This window comes from Styela clava, chromosome 10 (genome assembly GCF_964204865.1).
Source record: "Styela clava chromosome 10, kaStyClav1.hap1.2, whole genome shotgun sequence".
NCBI lineage: Eukaryota > Metazoa > Chordata > Ascidiacea > Stolidobranchia > Styelidae > Styela > Styela clava.
The window spans coordinates 20,614,302-20,636,377 of NC_135259.1; the positions used below are offsets into that span (position 1 = coordinate 20,614,302).

Sequence of the window (22,076 nt, forward strand, 5' to 3'; positions counted from 1 at the left end):
GTAAACGAGAGAAATAACTGTTCGATTTCGGTTGCTCGTTTGCACGTCTTGGATGACAGTTTGTATAGTTTGAAGGGCTCTATTACGCCACTGTGACGTCGTGTTGACGTAATTTTTGGATGGTGTAGTCAGGTGGGGGTTAGGATTGATACATGAAAAAATTTCCCTGCTACACCCACTAGAAGTATGTTAGGTACGAAACTACATGAGACCCAAATTTTGAAGGTCGCGTTTTAAGTAGAATCTCAGCCATACATGCTTATATCCTTTCATGTTGGCCAAATTACATTTATAGTACATCAAATTGTCTTTGAAGACAAGTATTCCGGTTCCGAGTTGCTTCCGAAGTAAATTGGCCATTCTAATCGTCATAATTAACCCTTTGACAATGGCTTTCCTTATGACTGTATGACGTCACAGATGAAAAGTTGTATTTATTCATCGAAATGACCGGCTGACCCAACTTTGCTTCAATGGCTGTTCTATTTTCTGGTTAACATTTTTCGTCTGTCAAGCTCCATAATGCCATTGTAGGATTGTTGCGGAGACATTTTACAGCCTCAAATTGGCGTATCACTATAACATCTTGGAAAAAATGACCAAAAATGGTTCTACGCTGTGTTTGTGGTCAAAGTTAACGCATTAGATAGTTTTTTATTCCTAATTGCGTTATATATTTAGATAGCATATATCTTAAATTTCAAAATCCACCCTTCAGTTTCGTTCTAGTCCTTATAACAGCGGACTTATTCGATTCGGTACAACCACACGACGAAAATTTCCCATAAGACTTCATATTTTTCGCGTTTCCCAAATATGGCACAAGATGGCGTCCATGAACTTGTTTAATTAACATTAGAAAGTTGGTTGCTGGCCATTGGCATACCACGGCCTCTTGTCCGGTTACCATTTCATGTCGGGTATGGGATTATTTAAGTAGCGGTTACATGAACCCCCAACAGAGTCTAGCAATCCTCTCGCACATAACCATCCCACATGGGATTCGAACCTGCGAACCCACGCAGAGTAGTTAGAGGTGCGGTGGAGAGCGTATTCCTAACGCTTAGCACGATGAGCCACATCGCCGCGCCGTATCTACTGTTCTATGATTTTACTTCACTTCTCGCTTAAGGTACCGGTACAGTATCCTGGTATCAAATACGCCACCCTTATAGGATGGGATTTACATATTTTTCCCGGGGGAGAGGAAAGCCATAAGATGGTTTAATCATATGGCGAACCACGGCCTATCGTCCGGTTACAGGTCAATGGTGGTATGGGATTAGTTAGCCATGTATTTAATGTGTTATTTGTTTCCTTTTCCGCAATGCCCAATCTAGCAATCAGTGTAGTTTTTCATGGCTTGGTTTTTCTCAAAGCTTTCATGGCTTCATGAGTGTGACTATCGTCGCCAATTTATTACATTCCACTCCCTACATTATCTTTGAATGAGATTGTATTGGTCATTATCAACGTACAGACGTACCGTAAGTGTTAAAAGTACAACAGCCCGAAAGTTCAATACTATCATGTATTTTTTTTGTTAAGTTTGGCCCAAGCCTCATTTACCTGGGCTTGTGTTTTTGTGTGTGTGCTGGTGGGCAGGCATATGAGATACTTCTCATGTTTTAAACTTTTTTTATAGGTTTTGCTTGCTCTCCAGAATTCTCCGTTTTTAATTTATGTTTGTTATGGAGTTTTCAAAATAGACTATCTGTTTACAGAAACCTGGAAACATGGACTTGATGGTGGAAGGAGGACGCTGTAGGTAACCTGGTAACCGACCAGCGATTACGTGACCCACCCTATGGCGGTGGAAGTCCAGCAATCCTCTTGCGTATAAGTCAGTAAGTTAACTATACCCACTTACTGACGAAGGATTCGAACCTGCGAACGCAAGCACGCAGGGTATGGTAATCAGAGCGTATTTCTAACGCTCAACTTGCATACTTGATGCGCCACACTGCTGAGCCATACAACATTGACTGGTATTGTTGTATCTTTTCTGCTAGAGGGTGCTGTGTTCCGCTAGCATACCCTGAGTACGTACCTGTAAGTCTGTGTACCCTTCCTGAATAGGACACAATTCTCAAATTCCAAGATGTTTCCATAATTAGATTCATAAAACAAACACTCTTTCGTTCCAGAAATAAGAGCGCCTGGCATGTTGTCAGATGTGCTAGATCATGCAATGTTTGTCGCGATAATAATATTAATCAAATGTGATGTTCATCGGCTGTCATGTGGCTAAAAGTCATTTCTTTAGAGTTTAGACTGCTTCTTTTGCCAGTATGGCATAGTTCTCCAATTCCAAGCATAACCTCCACATTTAAATAATCTAATATAACAGTGAATGCAAACCCCGCTTTATGAGAAAGTTTGGGCTTCCATATCGCCACAAATCAACTGCACTATATACTGAAAATAAGCAAAATCTGAAAATGTCACCATTGGATTAAAAAAAATCTGAATTACCGAAGGCATAAAAAAACTAACATAACATTCAATAGTTTTTAGCAAAACAACATGTGACATGAACGCACTTCACGATTGTTGCGCTTGCAACAAGTTGAAAGTACTTGCTCAAGTTTTTGTGATTTGACATTGCCTACAAAATTTATTGCACCCAGAAACAGGGGCAGGGCTCCATCAGCAGGGTACAGCTTCCCTATTCCAAGATGTCCGGGCCTTTGGTTTAAAAGAAACACTCTATTTTTGCCTGAAACGGAGTGTTTGGCATTACCGTAGATTGTGCCATGCTTGTAATCATGGCCGGCACATGACCAAATTTGCAATTTTTTTCTGAAAACTCTAGTATGCTATTGTAAAAATTTTTCACTTTGTTAAATCTGAATATTTTTTTCCGGGGTATACAATGGTGCTGTTTTTAGATTAGGTCTCCTTCTAGTTTATTACACAAATCTTGTTTACTGATATGGAGGCGCAGACTGTCTCGTAAAGTAGGTATTTACGCTAACTAATATAATTGATGTCTTCCAATGTGGGGTCTATCCTTGGAATCGGAGAACTGTGCCGTACTGACCATAAAATCAGCTACTGATATTAATCACTAGGCTATGGCGCCTGCAATGCAATAAATTATACTAATCTCATAATGCTTTTTCAGAATTAATCTGGGAAATCTGAGAAGACTAAAATATATAAAAAATCCTACATGGTATTAGTATTATGAATAGTACTGTATATGAGACAACCAACAGTGGTAGGAGCACTGTGGAAAATTTAGAAACAACTGCAACAAGCGACCTAACAAGTTTAAATTTTTTGACTCCAACCACATCCCATAGTGGAACATCATTTGCAACTTCACAAGTAACAAATAATATGACAAGCACGACAACATTAGAAGATGGTGAACCTTACGGTGGGGGATTTTACATTGGACTTAGTCTCGCTATTAGTTCAAGTATATTTATTGGCGGGAGCTTTATTTTGAAGAAAAAGGGCCTCCTGCGTTTAGCAAAAAAGGGGTCGCAAAGGGCGGGAGATGGAGGCCATGCATATCTCAAAGAATGGTTGTGGTGGGCTGGACTTATTACTATGGGTTTGGGAGAGGCGGCTAATTTTATTGCATATGCATTTGCACCAGCGACATTGGTCACTCCACTTGGCGCGCTGAGTGTCCTAGTAAGCGCTATTTTAGCGTCATATTTTCTTAACGAAAGGCTGAATTCTCTTGGAAAAGTTGGATGTGTTCTCGCAATTCTTGGATCAATGAATATCGTTACTCACGCCCCTCAAAAAGAAGAAGTTGACAGCCTCACAGAAATGGCAGAAAAATTAAAAGACCCACTGTTTGTTTGTTATGCTTTAATTATTCTCGGTATCTCATTGTTTTTGATTTTCTACATGGCACCGAGGAAAGGCACAACAAATATGCTGATCTACATTTCGATCTGTTCATTGCTTGGGTCGTTTTCAGTTTCGTGCGTCAAAGGAGTAGGTCTCATTTTCCGGGATTATTTCGCTAACCGACCAGTTTTTACTTTACCGATAACGTATTTCCTGATTTTCTCTCTCATTGCGACAATTTCAACGCAAATTAACTACCTGAATAAAGCTTTGGATATTTTTAACACGTCAATGGTGACACCGATATATTATGTCCTATTTACTACAGCAGTATTGACGTGCTCTGCTATACTTTTCAAAGAATGGCGAGAAATGATTGTCAAAGACGTCTTTGGAATTTTAATCGGATTTTTCACAACAGTAATCGGAATCTTTCTTCTTCATTTCTATAAAGATGTAGAAGTCCCATCCACACCGTTACCGATTTTGACCCCCTCAGACAGGCTGAATGATACCTCTAGAAACGGGCATCGTGTTTACTTTGCGAATAACTCAACGAACCATGGGAATGAAAAACTAGAGCTTCTAGACCACATGGATACTTTGTATTCCGAGGAAGACGAGGACACAACAATATTTGAAACTCAGAATAATCAGAGGAATAAAATAGGAATAAATAGTTGAAAACTACAAAATACAAGTTCAAATAACCGTATTTTATGAAAGATTATGGCATATCAACATTATTGCACTTAACAAACTTCAAACTTGACTGGCCAAATCATTGAAAGGTTGGTAAGTTAGACTACAGATTTGAGTACTCCAGTAGTGTGTGTACCAGGTTAGGGTTAGGTCATAATTTCATTTTGATTTTCTTTTTTCCAGTTTTATTACGAGTTCGGGCACTGTCTCTGTTAGCCAAGTGAATATACCCCCTGCCCATAGGCTTCAGTTCTTACAAATTGATGTAATGTAGGCGAACAAAATTAGTTAACTTCCTATTGGTATACACACTTCTGGAGCGCTATGGGATTTGTTCCTCAAAAGTCCAAATTTAGAAACAAAGACTCAATCGAGCTCTGTTTGCAAGTTTCAATATGGAAAAAATAACTAATCGACTTATTTTATAATTTGAAACAGAGACGCTACTAACAGTACCACATCACTGAGTGAGTATTATACTCTAGGTCAGGGGTTCCCAAGCTTTTTTAGGACGACCCCAAGGACAACTTTCAAGTGTCCGGTGCGACCCCAAGTCAATATATATATTTTTCATGAAACTTCAGAGTTTCTTTCACTGGATTTTTGAGTTTGGTCATGTGGTGGTATTAAATAAAATAAGCTAAAACCAAACAGTGATGTCACAATAAGCTAGTACATTTTCTATCATAGCATAAGCATAGAGCGACGGCTATGGGCCTGTTTTACAGTAAGCCATGGTACAAACTGCTAAATTTAACATGGTTTGTCAAATCTTAGATGATTTGTACATCCATCCTCTACCATACCTCAGTGACCCCACCAACCCCATGACCTGTTTGCGACCCTACCTACTTATCACTCCGACCCAATTTGGGGTCGCGACCCCTGGTTTGGGAACCCCTGCCCTAGATGTTCAAGCCCGGAGTGTATAATCAGCGATCTAACCAGCATAGTTAATACTAACACTTTAAACCAGTGGTTCCCAAAGTTGATTGGCCACGGCCAAAATTAGAAGCGGAATAATATTCGCGGGTTGGGGAAGGGAGCGACCACAATGGACCAATACTGGTATAATTGAACTGTTACGAATATAACATGCTTAAACTGTGATTATAACGTGACAATTGGCGGTATTTAAAATGCAAAAAGGTTAAAACAAAGTGTTAAACCAGCGGTTCCCAAACTATGGGTCGCAAGAGGAATCTCAGTGGGTCGTGAAAAGATGTAGAAAGCTTTGATCAATTATACTGGTTATTAGGATCGATGGCAAAGCAAATTTAAAAGCAAATTTCGAAATAAACTATAACTTTTCAATTTTTTACGTCTAAAACTATCTGAAATTGAAATAAATGTTAAGTCTATTATGGAAAATAGCAAGAAACAAGCTCATCTTTCTCACTAGCTTCACTGAAAATTCAATTTGAGAAATTTAATTTGTTTCCTCTATCAATGTTTTATTAATTTATTAAAGTTAAATGGGTCGCCATAAGCTGTGGTAGAAGATAGTGATAGAAGATAGATCTAAAAAGTTTGGGAACCACTGTGTTAAACTATTTCACTATATTAAATCACTACACGGCCATAATTGGCCGACAGGCCATGGTTTGGGGACCACTGATTTATGAAACACAAAGCCACTGCGCCGCCTAAATTTATTCTGTGCATGAGTGAATACCAGTATACAGTATGATCTTTCTTGTGAAGCTATCTTTTATTATTGAAGTGCCTTATTTTTATACCCTGGCTAAATTTTTAAATTATCATGTTATATGTTTCTTAAAATTGTTAGTATCTAAAGACTGTAAAGGTGAATGTTTTTGTCTAGTGATTTTATAGAATTTACTGTAGTTAGACCAAAATCATATAACTGTTCGGTCTGTGGAGTTACCGGTATATATGGTTTTTAATCCACAACTTCCAAGCTGACCCCTTAGTTTGTCAACTTTCCTTTTGAGTTTCAACTCAGCTTTTATGCGAGGATATACAGTAATGATTTTTTGCTTCCGTTGGAATTTAGACTCGATAATCACCATTTGAAGTAAGAAGTCTGAATTTCCCTCTGACTCCCTTTTTAAACCAAGAAAAACCAATTTAAATACCAATGCCAAACTACTTCATGTTGCAGGCAGTTAACACTTGTTATATTGAAGCTATGCATTTTGTGTTGTATTGAAAGAGTGTTTGGGCTTCCATTGTGTTATTGGGAGTAAAAAAATATTTGCTGTTGGTTTCACAGAAATTTTGATGTTCTAAATTGAGGATATTTCGTGAATGACATGGTTGTAATAGTTTTCTAAACTATCCTGTTATTGCTCCTCCCAGTGGTGCAGCTAGGGGGTGAGAGTTTCGAGTAGTAATGTTTTAATTTTGTCGTAAGAAGACGCAAGCGCGAATTACATTGAACACAATTAAATTAATATAAGAAACGTTTTAGATTCTCGTAATTTTCATGGATTGAATATTTTATGCGGCAGAAAAGTCCTTATACTCCGAAAGAGTCGGCTTATTCAACGAGGGCGTAATCGCGGTGAGAACAGAATGTGAATTTTCGATTTTGAAATCCTCCCTTTGTGAAAATTCTGATTTCGCCTCTAATTCTCTGATCCGTTTTCTTTGTTTCTGTTTATTTCAAGTAAGGCTGGATCCTGGAATGAGTCACAATTAGTGAAATATCTCGTCATTGTCCAACGACTAAATTTCCGATTACGTCTGTTTAATATATAAATATGTTAATTTTGGTACTCCCGAAGTATGTGACCCAAGATGACAAACACTGAATCGTAGTGTGTGTACCAGGTTTAGGCCATAACTTCAGGTACGAATACTACAGGAGTCATTTGGCTAGTCCCTGAACCGAAATTAAAGTAAGGAAAATTGGAATAAAATTATGGCCAACCCTAACCTGATACACGCACTATGTTCAGGTGTCGGCCATCCTGATTCACATGATACGGGGGCGCCCTCGAGAGAACCTAAATTTTGACATTGAATTTCACAAATTGGCACAAAGGAAAGAAATTGTTGTCGACCCTCGTTCTAGCAAATCAGGGGTCACCATAAACTTCTCTATCAGTTATAAAGTTGGAGCAACATAGCATTGTGCTTCCCTTACTAACCCTCACAGCTTCACTATTTGTCAATGGTCTTATTATATAGCAGCTATATCAGTCACTTATATTGAAGGGTGAGCCCCGGCCTCGTTTCAGGCATTCAAAACAAAATTTTACCAATATTGAGAGTTAATAATACTACCTGATTAATTTTCATGTTGAACCAAATGTTAATTAATAATACTGTTTAATTAAGTTTCATTCCATTTGTATATTTTAAGTTAAAATTTTTTCCGGTGTCGGTGTTGTATGTGATCTGCATGCAAATTTCTGATATATAGGGTGTCCATAAAGTCTTAAATTTTTTTCGATATATTTCGAATTTATTGATACCATATATTGTTTTGGCCCTCACAGATGTATTAAATGAAGTAAAAATACTTGAAAAATTACTGAATAAAAAACAACAAACCTGGTTAAGATATATTTAGAACTGATTCCATAACGAAACTGAAATTGTAAAGGGACTTTATGGACACCCTATATTGGGATGGGCAATTCAAATTACATAATTTAATTTTTAGTAAGTTATCCATGAGGCACACCTGGCTATCAGACAACCTTTTTAAGGAGTATCGCATTACTGTACAAAGCTTATCGAACAAAACAAAAAAGCTCATAGTTTCTGGGTTATTGTATTTTATTCAACAAAAACGTAAAATGGTGGTTTGCGTAAAAAACATTAGTACTGGTTTTTAGTGTGGTAATATAGAACTGCCTAATCCAAAGATGCAAGGCTTATAAGCAGTGTTCCCTCTAAAGTGTGCGCGTGCACACAGCTTGGTTGGCAGGTTGAGAGTTTGTTGTTGTCCCACCCATTATCCAGTTAGAATGCCAGAATTTCTTCGTTGGTTTTTGCACAAATATTAGTCATTTCCCAAAAAGTGCGCACATACCAAAATTTCTGCGCACACATACTACAAAAAATTAGAGGGAACATTGCTTATGGGCAAGATTGATTTTTGAGAAATAAAAATAGTAAATTTCTTTAGTGGCCTATCATAATTAGGGCTAGGCATTTCGAATCAAATAGTAAGTTATTTGAATCGGTTTAGTTGGACCAAATTTTTAAAATGCAATTCTGACATATAGCTATAACTCCCCTATTCCTAGTATGTTATTGATGAAACATGTTTTTTATTGTGCTTGACAACTTCATGAACTGACTAAGTGATGGATTCTATGTTTTCAGTGGTTATGCGTATGGAAAACCCATTAAAAAGTCACAATTACACATATTCCAAGTCTTTGTTTCGAAAAAAGATTCTGAAATCATCAGGTTTTCGAAAATGCCCAGCCAATCACATTGCGCGTAGATCACATGCGACAGCGAAACATTTTTTTTTATTTGAACTAGAAGTGAATTATATTAATTCCTAATTAACTCTTGTAATTATTTTCTTTTTTATATTTTGATTAGTTCACGGTACAAATGGTTTTGCACTATTGCATCATAATAGTTTTTTAAATATTGTCATCTTCTATTTCTGAATCTAAATAACGGTAGTTACAAACTTTTGAGCCAATAGTTTCATTGGTACTCCCGAAGTATGTATACCTTTTCAGGGTTAAGGCCATAATTTGAATCCGATTTTCCTTATTTTAGTTCTATTACGAGTTCAGGGCTTGTCTGTGTTAGCCAAGTTAATATACCCCCTGTCGATAGGTTTCAGTCCCTTTACACAACTTGATGAAAAATAGTGAATAAAATTAGTTACCTCCATATTGGTACACATACTTCGAGCATGTAAACTATTTTTGAGCATATAAATGATTATTGTTTTAGATTGTATTTCTTAAATTTGGTGATTTTGATAACTTAGTAAAATTTGCTATGTCAAATATACAGGGGGATCTGTGGAATTCAGTACCTCATAGCTATAACTTCCTTATTGCAATGGTTTGAACTTTGAACTGCTTCGAATCTCTGGCCAATCAGCAGTGCGCAATGTATCGCCATAATTTTATAGGTTTCAGTAGAATAACTTCGCTCAGAGATGAGTGAGTCTTTATTATTTTTGAGTAGTAACACATAGCTTCTGGCACGTCAATGGCCACCCACAATATTGCTCAGAGATGAATCACTTTTAGTTTTGGGTGAGGCGTGTAGCATTTTGTGTTTCAGTGTTCACTCCTAAAATTGCTTAAGAGATTTGTCATTCAGAATTAATTCATGATGATGTATGTAGTCTGTCCTAACCCAGTGTTTCCCACTTGTTTTTACAACAAAAAGTGAAAAACTTGGCAACATCTTTTTTCCACGAGCCATACTGCAATTTTGAAAACTCGCTGTTGAAATACAAGCATTTTCTCCCTCGAAGCAATTTCTGGTAAAATAAATATAATGTATAGAAATCATTGTTTGTATATGGTAGCTTAATTTTCCGACAAAAAAGCGCTACGTGCTGTTCAGTATTTGAGACTATTCTTGGATCGCATATTTTTACAAACTCAATTTTTTGAAGAATTTGGGCTTGAAATGTTGGGGACCACTGCCCCATGTTACTAGGAATAAAATAAAAAATATTAGAATAGTGTATTTACTGTACGAATATTCTGGCTGGCCACGCTCCACTGCTTCTAATGTACTAGTGTGGATTTATTGTCGTGGTTTGCCTGACCCAACTTTCGTGACTGAAACCTACAAATTTCAAAATAGCTGGTGAGTTAATTCTGGCTGGTCACAGTCCACCGACTCCTTTTGATGTGATGAATTAGTGATTATTCCGACTGGCCACGCTCCACTGATTCTCTTTGTTGTGTAGAACTTTTAAGTTATTCAAGTGTAACATCGGCATTAAAATGGCACAATTACAGTGTGTTTATTCTGTCTGGACATGCTTTGTTGATTTTGGTTTCAAAGCAGACCTACTCTTTAAGAGCTTTAAAAAGTAAACAGTCAGCCTTTGTTCAATAAAACTCCATGGATACATAGGTAAAAGAAGTCATTATAAGCTTAGAATTACAAATGGTTATTTATTCCCAGACAAAATGTTTGAAAATATGATAGGGTGTCCATAAAGTCTTAAAAAAATTTTGAATTGCAAAGGAAATTTATCGATAACACATATTGTTTTGGCCCTCACAGATGTATTAAATTGAGTGAAAATACTTGAACAATTAATGATTAAAACGCAACAAACCTGGTTAAGATATATTGAGAACAGGCTTCATAATAAAATTTAAATTGTAATATTTATATGAAATTTTTGATATCTACTACACTTTGCCAGGGCGAATAGTATCTCACAAGTTTCTAAATTAAATGCCTCAATTCCGCAAGAATTCGCCCACGGCCACGCTAACAGAGTGGCCGTGGGCAGAGGGAATGACAAATTTGAGTAGGTGTTGTCTATGCGTTTTGATGTTCTTGTTTTCTTTTTGTGCGTATCATATTGTTTCAATTTCTAAGTTTGCATAAAGCACGAGAAGCACTCGAATTTTTACAATTATATTGTGGCCCGGTTTGTATGTTTTAAAACCAGATGAAACCAGAACTGTGAAACCAGTGAAAATTTCAGCGAGATTTTAAAAAGCCAATATCATCAAATTTGATAAAAATAATCTATTTTGCCGACCTCTAGCAGCCTCTGTCATACAGAGTGTCTGTCCATGAAGTCCCCTTACAATTTCAATTTTATTATGAAGTCAGTTCTCAATATATCTTAACAAGGTTTGTTATCTTTTAATCAGTAATTGTTTAAAGTTTTTTTACTTCATTACATCTGTGAGAGCTAAAACAATATATGGTATCGATGAATTCCCTTTGCAATTTTTAAAAATTTTAATACCTTATGGACACCCTATATAGTGTTGAAAACAATCTGAATCAGCTCAGATTTAACAAGGGAAACCAAACCAACGAAATTTCCAGGAAGCGTTTATGGTATTGTCGTCATTGTGATTCATCTCTGTGATTAAATTTTTCTGATTTTAAAATTCTACCGTGTTTTTCCAAAAATAAGACCTAAGAATAAGCCCTAGTGCTATTTTTCAAAGGAAAATTGAAAAATATTGTGGTATTTTCGATGAAACTAGGTAGTTTATTAGCATAATTATTGTGGTTGCGGTTATTTGTACGTTTAAAAATGACCTAAACATACATGGATGCAAATATAATTTCCAAAAATAATTTAAGACCTGTATGTTGTGTAACTCTATCCCTCTCAAGAATCAGATCCAAGAATTACGTAGGTACATTACCTTTGGCTATGGTGAGACTACAGGGGTTGGCAATTACTTTCTGAGTGGGTCAGTTATAGATGATAGACTTGTTTACTGGGCCGGAGGCTCATAACTCAATATGAAAAACTATGAATAAAAAAAAAACAGTTTTTCACAGAAGCTAGGCAAACGTTCTTATAATAATGAGCGCAATGCAACAATCGGGGTAACAACTGAAAATTATAGGGTCACAATCCCCTTCTATGGACCTAGCATCGAATTCCGTTTTTACTTCATGACATTGGCCAATCAGCAAGATGCAAAAAGCTCAGACACTTTTCTCACTCAGACAGATTTTCATGTGTGGTTGTAAACATTACCTCGTTTCCGCATTTTTGAACTCTATTCGTTAGTTTTCCTCTGTGTTTCGGGAACTTAAATATAAATCAGATAATTCAATGATCACTTTGTCTTCCTAGGAGTTTTAATTTAACTGCAGTAACAAAAAATTAGTGTAGAAATAGCTGTGATAGACTAGGCTAAAATTCCTTACCGGTACTTTTAAAAAACAGATTGTTGTATGCAATGAATCGTAATGATGGTTTGAAACACATACCCCATTTTACAGGCGCCAACCCGCAAACGCACTCTTAAAATAGCCCTGAAAATTTTGCAATGGTAAAGTATAGGAGGAATTTTTCGGGGGTCAAAGGTCGGGGAAAGGTCCATAGGAAGGGTATAGGTGAGGACCAAAAAATTATATGGTATCGATAAATTCCACACCCCATAGTTTCAGATTGTGAATTTTCAAAACAGCACAACAAGTCTGGTATTAAATTGCTCACATGCACTCACTGAAAAATTAAGAAGACTAATCTCCTGAGTGATGCAAGAGACTATAAGAAATTATAATGCAATATTGTGACTTACTGATTACAGATTAACGAGGGATCCAAAACAATTATGTTGAAACAATCAGGAAAATAGCTATGTGATATTGGATTCCACATAACCAGAGTTTTTTTTCCAAAAATGTGGCACAAAATTCATTCATCTAAAAGGGTGATGGTGAATGGATTAGAGTAGTGGTGGGCAAATTGCGGGCCAGATCCGGCCCACCGATGTGTTTCATCCGGCCCACTTGTGCCCGCTGAAATTCCCACTATAGTTTTTATGGATATAAATTTCAACAAATACCTATTGCAGGGTGGTCCAAACCCAGGCCTGCGGGCCACATGTGGCCCGCCACTTCATAATAAGTGGCCCGCGTCACATTCGGAGAGGAATCAAAAAATTGCATTTCGTGTTGTTTCGTCATAAAATTAACCAAAAAAATATTTTGACATATTGTTGCATGACTAATGTCACTGAATTGGCTAGTGTTATGGCTTGCTGAGGAAACTAGCGAAGTTAAACGAGCGAAGTTCTTGGCACTATTGTAGCCCGCGAACAATGCAAAAGTAATTTTGTGGCCCGCTGAGCTGCCAGTCTTGGACCACCCTGACCTATTGTATTGCATCAGTGAAACTCAGCAGGAAGACTAATGTTATCAAAGTTAAAGTCCGGCCCATTAAACAAGTCTATTATCTGTAAGTGGGCCAGTTACGAAAGTAATTGTCCACCCCTGGATTAGAGCTTACGACCGAATATGATTACTAAAAAAGTTTCGTCGAGGGATAGATTGCCAAAGTCTAGGATAATACCGTCACTTATATTATCTGTAAAATAAACACAAAACTGACCTACTATTAATACTGAGCAAATAGACTGAATAGTGAGAGCAGTCTTTCATTGGTTATACTTGGGCCAGATATGAATTTTGTAGGTAAAACAGTGGCGTATCTCCATAAAATTGCGCCCGTGGCAAAGTATATATATGCGCCCACCATGATCGTTTGAGTCGCAATTTTTAATGGCTGTTTTTGAGTTGAGATACTTGTATCTTATTCTTTTTTAATTGAAATAAGAGTTCAAATTATTTCTAATTTAAAATTATTTCATTGAAACATTTTACGATAAAAACTTATCACCGATTTTGCGCCACAATCCAAACAGCACCCATAAACACTCAAAAACGAAGTTGGTTCTGATTGGGAATCAATTCCAGAAAAATGAAAGCAGGATTTGTCAACCGTATTTGATTTTTCAACTCAGTAATTGTATCTGATTTTTTTATGAATTTATTCTTTTTTTCGACTCGTGTTGAGTATATTATAATCCACAGTTAAACTTACATTGTATTACAAAAATGTAGCTTTTCTAACTTTGATTTTTTTTTAATTTCTCACTTTCATGCATTTGAGTTTGTATATATTATTAACATTGATTTTTGCTTGTATGCACATTTAATGATGCTTCTGTAGTATGAGTATCAGGTCAGGTCATAATTTTATTCCGATTTTCCATATTTTAGTTCTATTACAAATTTGGGACTGTCTTTGTTAGCCAAGTGAATATACCCCTAACAAATATTTTCAATGAGCTTCACTTCCCCTCCCAAAGATCCCCCCCCCCTCCAATAATCCTCATGGAAAGGAAAGTTTGAATGTCAATTTATTCGGGTATAGAAAACCTTGTAAAAAATACCCAAGCTTTGATCAATCAACTTTTTTGGGGGGGTAAAGGGGTAAAGCAAATAACCTCAAGTTATAATTGCGCAATTCTTGATCAGAATATTCTGTAAATGTTTGATTTGATTATTTTATTTATTTTCAGTTTTATTATTTTGTGTGTGTATAACTTTTCAAAAATTATAGAATGCACTGAATTATAAATAAAAAAACATTTGATGAAATTAATGGAAGGTTATGTTTTCATTACTATATGGGGGGAGAGGAAAACTGTGAATATGGTTAGATCATATTAGCTATTACAATCTACCAAGTTTCCCTGAAAATAATAAGACAGTGCAAAATAACACTACGGATTATTTTTGTCGGGTTGTATTTTATTTTCATTTATCAAAAACAAAATTACAAAGTAGAATATTGCGAACCGATATTCATTTGTTTATAAATAACATGTTTTTATTTGAAAAAATCTGCTAAACATAGATTTGTCTCGCCAGATTCATTGAAGATTTTCGACCAGGTCTTATTTTTGGGGACACACTGTACCGTGGGGCAGATATTCCAGAAAAACAAATTTCTAAATTATGCTCTTTGTTAATTGGGATGTTCGGTATTATTAAAGGCCCGATGGATTTTTATAAGTTGTTATATTAGTTATCAATAAACTATGACAATAGGGTCTGGGCAAGGCCGGATCATCTCAGAGCCCCTAAGAACTACACATAAAAATAGCAATTATGAAACTGCGGGTATTGAGGTTTAAAATGATACTTAATGAGCAAAAATTGATTTATCTGGGCCAATATTGAGGTCTGTGTCATCTGACCAACTCGAATTATTTCGTTTAACACTGAGGCCTGATTACAATTTGACTATGAGAATTTCTGGGACGCCCCTCTTCCTTGGTGTCCTAAGCATGCGCTTAATGTTCATTCTGGCCATGTGTTTGGGGTAGAGAGGTCCAATGAAGTTGAGCGAAAATTTGAAAATTGTTGCGAAGATCGATTTGTTGAAGTGTCATGCTTTTTACACTTATGGTTTTCATATTTGCATGGGGAGAGAAAAGGTGGAATAGTGCCATATTATGTTTCATAGATACACCGTGTTTCAATTCAGAAATATGGGATTCGAACCCACAATCTTTACCTAGTTTAACCAATAAATATACTAGTTTCAAAGACATACTATGTAATGATGAACAGAATGTACCAGCACTATTCAACAAACAAAACAGGGACTGACCCTTGTTAATAGTTAATCAATAACTAGGCGATTACACTGCCAGGATTCCAACTTGTGGTCTCATTTATACCTACTGTGATTGCGATGGCGAACACGCAACATTTAAATGTCCAAGTTCATTGTATGCATGTTTAAAAAGGATCTTATAATCTCAAAATGCAAAGGAATACGAATAAAACATGTGATAAAATTAGAATTTGTTGTCGGTAGTTGGAGTTATATTCACACGGGAGAGAGAGATTTTATCACGTAATTCTACATTCACAGCCCACAAATTCGGAACGTGAAAAATGATTTAGCGTTTTAGGATGCATCAGAGACAGCTAGTCGCTGCCTGAAAGTATGCATTGAAATATCAGATTGGGTACACATCTTTCGAAGTCAAACCAAACGGCATCTTGCCCAATGTCGCCATCTACCGGCTGGTACGATTACAATATTCTTCAATAGTGGTGTCGCCTTGTGACTGATCTAACGTCCAATCAGATTGCTCGTTATTTGAGTCGACTTTGATATTGTGCGGCGTAACCAGACCACATTCTGAATTGAAAGTTTTGTATTATAGCTAATATGATAAGTATTCCGTTCGAATTATTTCCCTCGGCTGAAATAAATCTTAAAACTTTTCCCACCCCTGCTATAACCCAACTAGTATAAAAAGTATAGGTTTATTTCGACTCCATAATAAGCATAATGGACGATGAAGTAATTGATAAAAACGGGACAAATTGATCTGATTATAGAATCGGGAGTGCAAACAAAATCTCAATTAGGTTTGAAACTAAAGTTTTCTAACTTTCCCTGTTTTTCCAAACCTGTTAAATTTCTCACCGTGACAGTTGTAGCAAACTCTGAGTGGTTTTCCAGTGGGTTGCGAGAAAGCGTAGCTTCTGCATCTTGAACAACAGGCTTTTTGACATTCACCACAGAACCTGTATGGCGAATAAAATAAGCGTTTAGTGTAAATACGGAGTACCGCGCGGCGCAGCGGTGTGGATCATCGTGCTAAGCGTTAGAAATGCGCTCGCCACCGCATCTCTGGTTACCCTGCGTGGGTTCGCAGGTTCGAATCCCATGCGGGAATGGTTATGTGCGAGAGGATTGCTGCACTCCTCGCCGCCGTAGGGTGGTTCACTAGGTTACGGCTTCCTCCACCACCAAGTCCATGCTTCCGAAAACAAATAACTAACTAATCTCATACCCGACTTGGAATGTTAACAGGACGAGAGGCCGTGGTTTGCCATATGGTTAAGCCGTCTTATTGGTTTTCCACTCCCCCGGGATGAATATGTAAATTCATCCTAATTTTTGTAGCAGTTTACGTGTTTTGAGTGACAAATGTAATTAATTTTATTATGAGCTTCACCAATTGTTGCTGGACGAGCGCGTACCTGAGCCGATGTCAGAAATTGCATAATCTCGGACCGGTTATTATTGAGACCTTTTTACGCTTAAAATTTTTGCGCCCTTGTTCAAACAGCGCCCATGCACGATACACGGCTGCAATACCCTAGATACAACACTGGTTCAACTCACTTTCGTCGCTTTATAATCCCAAATCGGTCGGTGCATCTGCAACATCTCGGAGCAGAATTTCCTCTTTCTTTTTCGTATTTCTGATTTTCCAAATAGTCTAGTTTGCTGACAATGTGCCGTGTTCTATATTCGTCTATGTTCTGAAAGAGAAGATAGGATATTAATCCTGGGAGGAGATGGCCAACCTCTCCATATATTCCGCTTAGTTGTCTACCCATGCATCGGTTTCCTAATTTATATCCGTATCAATCAACAATGACGTTACAATTGCGATTTCTGCAGCGCTTCTCACCTTCAATCTGTAATAACAGTCGTTACAGACTCTCACATCTTTATTTGCGTATCGTAAGTATGTTTTCTGTTTTATACATGCTTTACAAAAGACGTCTCCACAAGCTCTGCAGTGAAATCTAAAAATGTACAAAATGCAGAAAATATTATCACATTAGGAGCTGTTTGGAATATCGGAGCAGATACCCCGAATGCACGTTCGTCAGCAAAAATGTTGCGGTATTTCTGGGAGATTTGCTCAAAGCATGGCCACGCACACTCATTCAGAAGTAAAGGAAGATCATTTTTGAATAACTAAACTGCGACCGCTGAAACGAGAGTTACTGTCATTGACACATTTTAAAATACCGGATGATTTCGAAATCGAATCGAATATTTTTTGAATCGAATCTCAAATACTTATGAGATATATAATTGAAGGTGACTGTTATATTTTAATGAGTCCTCTCAACACATTTATTATTGAAATCATCGAATTCATCACTCATACAGTTCGCTGAGTGTTCACAAACAATAAAAAGCATGTCTTGTCAATAACTCATAGTAACTAACAAGGAAGAAAAAAGTATATATATGTCAGAATTGCATTTTAGAATATTTCTTCAACAACCAAACTATTGGAAAATTCACCACGACCTTTGGCGCCCAGAAAAAAACAAGATGGCGGCGATTTGGATTTTTGTCTGAACGGATTCGAATAATTCACTATTCGTTTCAAAATGCCCAGCCCTAAGTTTTTCGGACTCGCCGCCAACCAGTGAGTGAGACCAATCTCTATGAATGGCTCAAAACTTGTATTCCGTGACACGACTTGGTATTCAAAGGCTTCTACAGAACATAGTGCACCAAGATGGCGCACAACCTGAACATAGTATGTGTACCAGGCTACGATTCAGGTTGTGCGCCATCTTGGGACACATATTCTGGGAGCTCCCCTAAATGTACTTACTTTTGAGACAGGAAACCGAACTTTTTGTTGCACTTTGTGTCGGAGCAGAAATTAACTGGACGTTTAAGAACAAAGCTAGGCTTCATAGTTAGTTATCTGAAAAAGTTAAGAATAAATCTTTCAAACTTCTGAGTAATCTCGGACATCTATTCTTTGCTTATAACTCCAAACTTAAATCTCATCTAATCTGACTTTCCTACCAGCCTATTTAGACCTGCCGAATTACAAGGTTTTCAGTTCTTCGATATTTATAGTAGTTCCGTGGGTACTCCCATAGTGTGTGTACCGGGTTAGGGTTAGGCCATAATTTTATTCCGAGTTTCCGTATTTTAGTTCTATTACCAGTTCGAGGACTGTCTGTGTTAGCCAAGTGAAAACACCCTTTGCTCATAGGTTTCAGTCCCTTTACACAACTTGATGTGAAATAGGCGAACAAAATTAGTTACCTCCATATTGGTACACATACTTCTGAACCGCCGTTCCGTGCGTTTCAGCAACTGCCTGTCCAAAGCGTCATTCCAAAAAAAACTCTATAAAATACTAAACTAAACTTAACATTATCATCACCCGTATCTTCAAAGAGTAGATGTGGTCAACCTGAAAAGTCCGCGGTTTCCAAAGGTTTCGCCGCGGCGATTTGCTACGTGCGTCCCGAAAATTAACAGAAATGTCTTAAACCGCCTATAAACCTGGCAATAACCACACAAGGTATATTAATCGTCTATATCTGCGGAGCACGTAACTCCTTCTTTAAATACACTACCTAACACGTAATTTCAAACTTTCACTGTTTAATTCAGAGGCGTGCAACCTTGATACAGATAAATAACTGAGTGGAACTGCAGGCCGCGCCTTTTTTAACATAGGCATTCTAGTATTTGCAAGCACAAAAATTTTGGTTATTGACCTTATGATATTCGTTGTTCGCGAACCTGGCAATAACTACACTCTACTGAAACTAAAACCTTTATTTAGCTTTCTCAAACACAAACCTATTATTTAAAACGAACGTCGACGCGCCATAAACTGTCTATTGTACATATCGTCGTGGTGAGGGATCTCTTTGTCTTGTGTATTGTATTAGAGTTTTATTTGTATGTTTCATGTCTGTTGTCCTACTATAACGCATCAGTCTCAAACTGGTGCTATACTTGTGGGGTTCATATCGCACATATGTATTTTAGGCCAGTAAGGTCTTGAACACCTATCTCGTCTGTAGTAACTTGTCTTTATTTTTCATTATGCAAATACTGTTACTATTTTGAGGAAAATAAACATACATACATACATCTTTACGGAGCTCTCCTAAACACAAATTTATTTTTATAGGACCAGTGTCGACACAACGACTAGGACTTATTTATAAATGTCGCTGCTCTGTAACCAGTATTGCTTTTCCGCACCTCCTTCACTCTGAAATACGGCTTGTTTACAATTTATTGTAATTTATATGTCTTGTACCTATGTTATACATATAAACATACATACATACATACATCTTTACGGAGCTCTCCTAAACACAAATCTAGTGTCGACACAACGACTAAGACTTATTTATGGGTGTCGCTGCTCTGTAACCAGTATTGCTTTTCCGCACCTCCTTCACTCTGAAATACAGCTTGTTTATAATTTATTGTAATTTATATGTCTTGTAATTATGTTCAGTATGGCGAAAAATAAACCACTGGTTACGGATGACGGGGAACTCGGCGCTCGATCAATCACGCGAATATGAAAAGCCAACGCTTTGATAACGATCGACTATTGAACTAGCCATACGTTCCCGTTCGCAATGCGATATGAGAGAAACGGCTTTCATTTAAATATACCAAATGTGGGTAACAGATGTTTAATAAATAAGAATAATATAATCTCCTTCTATGCAATAGCGAACATGTTTTAAGTACGGGTGGTACTGATTGCTATGATTTATTTGTAATGCCAGTGTGAACTATTATAGTATTTTAAATACTATTAAAAATTGTTGGCTCAATCCATTTTTAGCTTAAGATAACCCTATTCATATTTATTCAATTTTTCGATGAGTCAATTAATGCAGGTCGGCCAATACAGGGTGTCCATGGGTGACAATGTCCAGGGTGTTTTGTTATGAAGTCAGTTCTCAATATATCTTAACCAGGTTTGTTGTTTTAAATCAGTAACTGTTTAAATCGTTTTACTTCATTCACTTCATCTGTGAGGGCCAATACAATATATGTGGTATGGGTAAATTTCCTTTGCAATCTTTAAATTGTCAAACTTTTTCCTTCCGTACTAGGAATCATGACGTGTTGTGGAGACAAGAATAATATATGTACATTTTATCTATGCGGTGATTGGTCTTGCTTTTGTGTGCTTGGCGATCGTTACGCAATTGAATGTACTCCAGAATTATGTGTGTACCAATATGGAGGTAACTAATTTTGTTCGCCTACTCTATATCAAGTTGTGTAAAGGGGCTGAAACCTATGAACGGGGGTATAATCACTTAGCTAATACAGAAAGTCCCCGAACTTGTTATAGAACTGAAATGAAGGAAATCAGAATAAAATTATGGCCCAACTCTAATCTGGTACACATACTACGGGAGTACCGAATGTCCGATATAAAATCACAGATTTGATTATTTTATGTCAAATTCTAAAGGCTTGACAATATTTTGAGAATCAATTTCAATTTTCTCACGACTCACAGTTTGAGACCACATATCCAGCGCTTTATTAGGATAGCTGGGCTTACCATACGTCCCGTTTTAGGCGGGACATTCCCACTTTTCAACTTCTTGTCCCGACTGGTCAGCCAAATATCCCGCTTTAGCATCCAGCCAGTCAGCATAATACACGAACATTACCAATTAGCATGTTCTCGATACTGTTGTTACTGTGTAGCGTGGTTTCGTTGTTTTCCGCTAACATTGGCGTGTGATTACTACAATTTGTTACGTGTAAGCCCTATACGCCAAAAGGGTGCTTAACGTTAACGTAAATTCCTTTCTATTTTCCGAACTGAAACCGATATTCAGACAGACAGCGCATGAACTCTCGATGACAATATAGTCAATGAATACAGTCGGGATGGTTTGAAATGTAGGCCTCTAATGTAAAATCGGTAAATTTAAAGTTGAAAAAATCACACGTGTGGTGTTTGGATGCGTCCCGCTTCGAGATCACAAAAATATGGTAACCCTATAGATGGCGCTCGTATACACTTCATGTAAAAACAAATAACACACCCTGCCCGCGACTTTTTAAACTTAAAGCTTACGGCAGTGTCGAAATTCAATAATTTAAATGCTCACCCTTGAATTTGACACCGCTGATCCGATTATTATTTCATAAGCCGATTTCCCCATATTGTGATGCAATAAACTAATGCACTATAATCTGTATTGATTTGGGTAATCCTGAATTAAACGCTTTTAAGAATAAATGGTAATATCAAAGGTCACAAAGAAAGTAATGAACCCGGAAGGATTCCAGTCCTTTCAAAACCAGTAGTCCCTTATATCGCAGTGTGTGGCGCATCGTGCTAGCGCTGGAAAAACGCTTGCTGATTACCCTGCGGAGGTTCACGGGTTCAAAACCACGGAGGTTCACATGTTCAAAACCACATAGGGTAATCAGAGGTGAGGCGTCAACCGTATTCCTAACGCTTATCACGATGCGCCAGACCATCGAGCAAACAGCCCTTGCCATTTGA

The 22,076-nt window shown here is 37.2% G+C and overlaps 2 protein-coding genes across 3 annotated transcripts; one reads left to right on the forward strand and one right to left on the reverse strand.

The window, feature by feature from the left end:
* The first annotated feature begins 2,980 nt into the window (after positions 1-2,980).
* On the forward strand, positions 2,981-14,587 carry LOC120337505 (magnesium transporter NIPA2-like). The gene has a single exon (XM_039405301.2). It carries the CDS (start codon positions 3,190-3,192, stop codon positions 4,495-4,497), a length of 1,308 nt encoding a protein of 435 aa, XP_039261235.2. The 5' UTR covers positions 2,981-3,189; the 3' UTR covers positions 4,498-14,587.
* Positions 14,588-14,723: 136 nt separating this feature from the next.
* On the reverse strand, positions 14,724-21,780 carry LOC120338283 (uncharacterized). Of its 2 annotated transcripts, none has more exons than XM_039406256.2 (6): positions 21,676-21,780; positions 18,378-18,473; positions 17,430-17,547; positions 17,138-17,277; positions 16,433-16,533; positions 14,724-16,141 (listed from the first exon to the last, which is right to left on the reverse strand). In XM_039406256.2, exons 2-6 carry the CDS (start codon positions 18,461-18,463, stop codon positions 16,017-16,019), a joined length of 570 nt encoding a protein of 189 aa, XP_039262190.2. In that variant the 5' UTR covers positions 18,464-18,473; positions 21,676-21,780; the 3' UTR covers positions 14,724-16,016. The 2 variants fall into 2 exon arrangements, with proteins under 2 accessions (XP_039262190.2, XP_077973539.1); XM_078117413.1 differs by lacking the exon at positions 21,676-21,780 and adding an exon at positions 21,117-21,136.
* Positions 21,781-22,076: the final 296 nt, after the last annotated feature.

Bases quoted from the DNA above. Each gene is read 5' to 3' on its own strand.
- LOC120337505 (XM_039405301.2), top strand. From the start codon at position 3,190: ATGAATAGTACTGTATATGAGACAACCAACAGTGGTAGGAGCACTGTG.
- LOC120338283 (XM_039406256.2), bottom strand. From the start codon at position 18,463: ATGAAGCCTAGCTTTGTTCTTAAACGTCCAGTTAATTTCTGCTCCGAC. The intron at 17,548-18,377 runs GTAAGTACATTT...GTACATTTTTAG, and splicing joins TTCGGTTTCCTGTCTCAAAA to ATTTCACTGCAGAGCTTGTG. The intron at 16,142-16,432 runs GTGAGAAATTTA...CTTTCAATTCAG, and splicing joins AGTTTGCTACAACTGTCACG to AATGTGGTCTGGTTACGCCG.